The sequence below is a fragment of the Dictyostelium purpureum genome, assembly GCF_000190715.1.
Source record: "Dictyostelium purpureum unplaced genomic scaffold DICPUscaffold_707, whole genome shotgun sequence".
Classification (NCBI taxonomy): domain Eukaryota; phylum Evosea; class Eumycetozoa; order Dictyosteliales; family Dictyosteliaceae; genus Dictyostelium; species Dictyostelium purpureum.
The window spans coordinates 1-7480 of NW_003520037.1; the positions used below are offsets into that span (position 1 = coordinate 1).

The following is a 7480-nucleotide window of genomic DNA, read 5'->3' on the forward strand; positions in this document are numbered from 1 at the left end:
GATTTTTTATGCATAAAAAAAAAAAGGACAAGTAAATAATTTAAAATACAAAAATAAAATATATAAATATATTAATTATTATTATTACCCAATCAAAAAAAAAAAAAGATTATAGGAAGAGAACTTATTAAGCATGAAAGAATATTTAGTATTAAAACATATCAAGTATTGTGTAATATAAAAAACATCAAGTATGCTGCATTAAAACTTATCAGAGATTTTTAAGCATTTAGTTAAAAATTAGAATTTTAATTAAACGCTAAAAAATCCTTGATATTTTTAATGCATTATACTTGATGTTTTTTATATTACACAATACTTGATATGTTTTAATACTAAATAATCTTTGGCCTGACAAGCTTTATAAAAATGCCATATTTGCCAATAATCAAGATGATTACTTCACAATCGTTAATACTCCTAGAGATGAAAAACAACAAATAGAAAAAGAACCAAAAATAATTGACCCAAGCCAAATCAGTGTATCTAGTGAATTGTGTGGCGCTGGTTTTTTTTCTCAGGTTTCCATGGTAATTACAATGGTAAGAAAGTTGCCTGTAAATGTTATCAATTGAAGAACTTCAAGAGTGACATGTTTTACAACGAAATCGCCAATCTTAAACTATTAAACCCGCATCAATCTGTCCCCGAACCCTACGGCATTCTCAAGCTAGACTCATTCTATTATGGAATGGGTCAATGGAACGACCTTAGAAAATTACTTGAATAACAACCCAAACCCAAACTTTTTATTCTCCGTTCTCCGTAAAATCGTTAAAGCCTTAGCATACATGCATTCCATAGGTGTAACTCACGCTGACATTTCTACTACTAACATTTTGGTATATAATATTTTAGAAAACAAATACCATATCAAGTTTGTGGACTTTGGTATCAGCCGTAATAATGACCCAAAAGAACAAATCCCATGCAAAGGTAGAAGAGGATGGATCGCACCATAACCAAATGGCCAAACTCGTGCAGATCTAAATGAAAACTGATGTGTACTCTTTTTCCGTTCTTCTCAAAGAGATACTTGCAAGTAATATTCTTTGGGATAACTTTTTAGGAATTGATTGGTATAAAATATACTCAAAATGCAGTGATGCATCCCAATTACAACGTCTAACTTTTGAAAAAATTTTAGGGTATCTCAACTGAGCCCATACACTTTGTGTTTTTTAATAAAAAATTTAATTGTTTCAAATCCCATCAAAAAATTTAAATTAAATAAATAAATAAAATGGATAAAACTATAAATAAATTTTTTTATTTTTTTTATTGGTCTTAGTTTAAAAGTTTTCGGATGCTATGCTGCCCTAAAGATTTTTTCTTTTTTTCTTTTTTTAGGGTTGTGGAACACGCATGCATTGCACATGGACACTTTAGTTGACACACCCAGCAAATCTGCCCAACCAAATAATAAAATTTAAAGCAATAAAAAAAAAAAAATAAAAAAAAAAAATTTATAAAAACATATTAAAAATCCAACTATTGCTTTAATTATCATAATTATAAAAAATTTGGGTTATTGTTTTATTTTTTATCTTATTTTTATTTCTTTTTGAATTAAATATATCAAAAAAAAATACAGCAATATCGGTATGTTCCGGATATTTATTTATCTATTTATAATAAATAAATAAATATCCGCTGACCCGCCCCTTATATTTAATAAAATTACAAAAAAAAAAAAAAAAATCAAAATGATTCACATAATTGACTTAAAAAAAAAAAAAAATTTATTTTTCGAAAATTTTTTTAAAATTTTTAAAAAAAATTTATTCAGAAAAAATATTTAATATTAATTGCTTCTTTTGATTTTATTGCGTGATAAATAAAAACACCTTGTTTTTTTTTTGTAATATAAATTTTCAAATATTTGGGTATATGAATGTGATAGGGGTCATATTTTGTAAAAAAATTAAATCTTTGTTATGGGTGAATCCCCAAAAAAAAAAACTTCTTTTTGTAATGCAAATTTTATAGCTATAAAAATATAATTTATATTTCACTTTACCAATGTTGGATTTTTTTTTAATCAAAGTGGATATTATAAAAAAAGACCACGTTGCTATGTACAGCATTTTGTGTGGACTCTTTTTATTAAAACATTAATCTACTTTCAATAATAAAATTAAGAGTAAAATTTCAAATACTGTATGAATATTTTTTCTTGATTTTTAACAAATAATAAACACATTCTAATTTAATGTATATATTATATGAATTTTTAGTAAAAACATATTTTTTATTAATAAAACTATTTCGGAAATAGTGCAAGACAGCAGAATGAAAAAAAAATTATTTTTTTAAAAAAAAAATAAGCAAAACCGAACGATCCACCGAACAGATTTCGTTTGAAAAAATAAAAAAAATATTAAAAAATTAAAAAAAAAAAAAAAAAAATTATTTTTATGTTTTTTCATATCTTTTAATTATTATTAATATATGAAGAATAAAATAAAACAATAAATATAACCCCAAAAAAATAATAATCAATAAATAATGAAAATGTAAAAATTTATCAATAATAGTAATAATAATAACAACATAATAATAACAACAACAATAATAAATTGAAAAATTAATTGAATATCCATCAGCTATCACAATCAAAATAAATAAAGAGTAACTTGAACTCATAAAAATAAAAACTAAAAGAAATATGACTTCAAGAAAGTATTAATCAAAACGGATGAAAAAAATAGACTCACAGTTTAAATAAACAAAAAAAAATTAAAAAATAAATATATAATTTAGTTTACAATTAAAGAATCTTGACAAAATTAATTTTAATAATTGTTTTATTATTATTTTTCAATATATTCATATTTTTTTAATTGATTAATTAATTAATCAGTTTCTTTAAAACGAGAAAAAATTAAAAAAAATTAAAAAAAAAAACAATATATTATTTATTAGATTAAAAAAAATAAATAAATAAACAATATTTTTAGATTTAAAAAAAAATTTACCTTTTTTTATTATCATATTCTGATAATAATCATTTACATACACATATACATATACTCATAAATTTACATATATATACAAATTCTTTTAGAACCTTATACAATACCCATATATATTTACACATAAAATATTTTTATAATAATAGTTAAATAGGTTTTTATTTATTTTAATTTTGGTTATCTGTCATATAAAATTTTTCACTATATCTATTGTTTATTTGGCATGGTAGATTTTTATTTAAATAATCTTCAATGATTACGTTATGTTTGTTTTTAAATGATTGGACAATATTAGGATTATCATCAACAAAAGCTCTATCATAAATTAAGATGGATTCATTTAAATAACCAACATAAAATTTAATGAGATTTGGACGTCTATAATCTTCAGCAATAACAGGATCACCAGGATGGATAAGGATTTTCAATGAAGATGGAAGCCACGAGTTTGATAGAGGCTGGACATGGTATTGTGGCAATTGAAGGATTTCAAGTGATGCTGGAAAAATAGTATTGGAAAACTCTTCAACTTCATCACCATAAAATTTCATTGCACGAAGTGTTGGTGGAGATGTAATATTTTGGGGAGGTCCACCACCTAAACTAAAGTATTCTAGATTTACCAATGGGTTTAGGTCTAGAGGATCTTTTGATACTAAACCACCTAGATCGAGCGATATTAAAGATATTGGGATTTGGTTAACATGAATTTTTATATCACCACTTAAAAGTCTAAGATGCTTTAGACCAGTGAGTGGTTTTAACTGATCTTTTTGAAATTCGAAAGAGTCGGGACAATTTAGTTCTAAATAATTAAGATTCACTGGAAATCTTATATGTTTTTGTTTTTTGGCAACAATGATTAGTTCATTAATAGTATATGGTAATTCGTTATGACGGTGGCTTTTAACTACTACACTTCTAACGTTTTCTGTAAAGCTATGTGGTTCACAAAGCATCCTGTTACCAAAAAGGATTGTATGAATATTTTCAGATGGAACAAAGTTACTTTGGAATCTAGAACCAAAAGATATTTTTTTAAGATTTTTTGGTAATAGATTAGCAGTGATAGGTTGGTTAAAGTGGCGGCATAGTTTGAGATAAGTAAGAGATTCTGGTAAAGAACCAGGCAATAAAGGAACATTATTACCAATCTTTAGCTTTATTAAATTTCTTGGAAGGATTCCTGGAGCAAACTGATGATTATAATATGGGCAGTCAAGAGTAAGAAAAGTAACAGAGTCTGGAATACTTTCGAAATACAATTCTTGGGTGAAAGAAGTACCAATTTTTAGTTCTTTTAAAGTTTTTGGAAGGACATTTTGAAAAATTGGTTGATTAAATGAGTTGGTAATGTACAATTTAGTTAATTCATTTTCAGGAAAAACTGGTATGTAATTAAGACAGTCGTTTGTAATAGCAAAGGTTTCTTGAAGCGGATGATTATAATCATGTGGCAGTGTAAGTTCTTTTAAAGTACTCGGGATCATTCCTGGTTTAATTGGAACGTTATACTCCATATAGGCTAATTTCAAAGAGGTAAGATTCTGTGTTATGATGAAGGGCGAGAAAATATTAAAAAGAACGGAGGTACCACTGTTTGAATCAATGGTAAATTTTGTAACTTGACGTGAATAAAATACTAGCTTTAAAAATACATTTAGTTGATTCGAGTCGGTTAATCTTACATTTAAACTTCTATAATACTGTAAAAAATTGAGAGACCCAATAAAATCATTATTTTCAGTAAAATAAAGATTAGAGTGACGGAAAACATTAAAAAGGCCTGATTATATATAGGAGTCTGATTATTCATCTTTACTATTTTTAATTAATATTTATTAATAAAACAAATGTATTTATTTTTTTTAATTTTTTTTTATTATTATAATTTAAATTATTTAAATTTTCAAAACTTAATAATTTAATAATAAAAATAAATAAAAAAATAAAAAAGAACACTAATCTAAATATATCTTTCCTTGTTTCAAAACTAACCCCATGGTATTTATTTGTGTTAATTGTTAACAATCACTAACAAACATATGTGTTTGGTGGGGTAAAGAAAATAATATTAATTATTAAATTGTGTTAAGTGGGGGATAGGTAATTAAAAAAATTAATGTTTAAATGCATAGAGTAGGCTATTAAAAATATAACCATCTCCATTTATTCCTTTTTTAAAATTTATAATTTTTTAATTTTAATAATGATTCTATCAGTATTAAGTGACTTAAAAATAATTATTATAATTTTTATTTATATATTGTTTGAATTAACAATTAAGGTGATGCTATAAATTGCGGTTGCCATATATAATTACAATTTATATTTTTTATTTCCAACTTTTAAAAAAACACTTATGGATCTATTTCAATTTATCATAATTTTTTTTTTGAACTTAAATTTTTTTAAAAATAAAACTATGCAAAATTTTTTAATTTTAAATTATTAATGGGGAAAAGTTAATTATTCGAATCCAAATTAGTATATACAATTTATATTAAACATTTATTTTTTTTATTATTTTTTATGTACATGTGTGGTTAAAATTTTCACACAATTAACACAAAAATGTATTGATAACATTTCAACACACTCTACCTTTCCCACTCTGCTCACAAATAAAATTATACACACACTCACTATCAAAATTTATAATATTAATAAATATCATATTGATTTTTATTTATTTATTTATATTAACATTTCAAATAGATATATAATATTAACACACTGTGATGTATATTTTCTTGCCAATAAGATGTTCAATTACAACATAATATACAATTATATCCATATAAATAAATATAATTGTAAAATGGTAATTGATTATAATCACTCATAAATTATTGAACCCAGAATGAATAGTAGCTGAATATTTTTAAACTATATATTATAGTTTTGTGATTTGTCTATAGAACTCTTTGTTCTATATGGTGATATTAATTATGATTAATTCCTCATCAAAATATCTATAAAATGAACCTACTAAATCATCATACATGAATAACTCTCATCTGGCTAATCAAATATCTCAGATTGAAAATTTTAGTTGTTTTTTTGTTGTTATAACAGAGTGGCAAATGTCATAATCAGTGCATTTTTATTTTGTTTTAATTTAAATTATTATATTAAAATAATAAAAATAAATAACTTTACAAAATTATATTTTATAGAAGAAAGAATAAAAATTGATATTATTATTAACTAAACAAATTTTTGCCATCAAAAAAATTACGTTTCGAAAAATATCTTCATCACTTCACATAATTATAAAAAATTCAAATAAAATCAAAAAAAAAAAAAAAAATAATTTAAAAAAAAATTTTAATTTCTTTCAAAAAAAAAAAAAAAAAAAATACCATACAAATAATACTTTTTTTATAACATAATAATATCTTTAATAATGATAAATAAAGACAGATAATAATAATTACAATATCCTTGCAACCCCAGCAAATAATTTAAATTAACATTAGATGTATCCAAAAAAAATGAGAATTCCTTAGTTACTTTAATAAATGTAAAGTTTTTAATAATTCAAACTTTGAATCATTAAAGGTAAATATAAATACTATTTCTTATATAACAGAACGTGGTAAATTGATTTCAAAAGATATTCAGTATTAACTAACGATATAAAAATAGTTTATAGAAATAATTAAAAAGAGATTACTTAATCACTGCTTCAAGCAAATAAGTACGAATATAAAATATTAAAATGGTTTGAAGAGATATTGGAAATAATCATTCAAGAAATCAATATAATGATACTATAGAGGAACACCACTCAAATCTAATATAAATACCTGAAAAATGTTAAAATTAAAAAGTAGTTGCAACAACAAAATAATAACAATAAAAATAAGATTACACACAATAATAATTTTAGTGGTAGTAATAAAAATAATTTCAAACTTGTATTGTAAGCACAGAAATAGACGATAATAGTAGTAATAATGATAAAACAAGAAACAGCACAAATTTTTTGGGTACCATTCAAAATAGTAACTACAATAATAGTAATAAAATCAATACATTCAATGAGTTTTAAGAAGGCAATTTATTAAATACAAACAGTAATAATAGTAACAGTTAATAAAAATTCATATGGCAATTTAATGAATTTTGCAAATTATCAAGATAATCTTAGAAATTGTAAACAAGATGCAAAATTAAATTGAAAATATAATATATAACAATAATAATAATAATAATAATAATAATGGTAATAATAATAATAATAATAATAATAATAATAATAATAATAATAATAATAATAAAAACATGGGGCAAAAAATTAGATTCAAAACCTTATTAGAAAACTTATAAGCTCCAAAATAAAGCAATATCCACCTTTAGGTTATAGTTATTATTATAATAATAAAATAAAAATAATAATAATGGTTTTAAAATATATTCAAAATTGTTTTTATTTATTAGGTTGTTTATAATTATTTCTTTTTATTATTGGTTTTTATTTATTTGGTTTTATTATATTA

The 7480-nt window shown here is 22.7% G+C and overlaps 2 protein-coding genes across 2 annotated transcripts; one reads left to right on the forward strand and one right to left on the reverse strand.

Annotated features, from left to right (window-relative positions):
• Positions 1-686: 686 nt before the first annotated feature.
• On the forward strand, positions 687-962 carry DICPUDRAFT_160171 (uncharacterized protein; the record flags this gene model as incomplete). Its single annotated transcript, XM_003294994.1, has 1 exon — positions 687-962. One exon carries the CDS (start codon positions 687-689, stop codon positions 960-962), a length of 276 nt encoding a protein of 91 aa, XP_003295042.1.
• A 2142-nt stretch (positions 963-3104) lies between these two features.
• Positions 3105-5775, reverse strand: DICPUDRAFT_100137 (uncharacterized protein; the record flags this gene model as incomplete). Its single annotated transcript, XM_003294995.1, has 2 exons — positions 3105-4681; positions 5713-5775. 2 exons carry the CDS (start codon positions 5773-5775, stop codon positions 3143-3145), a joined length of 1602 nt encoding a protein of 533 aa, XP_003295043.1. The 3' UTR covers positions 3105-3142.
• Positions 5776-7480: the final 1705 nt, after the last annotated feature.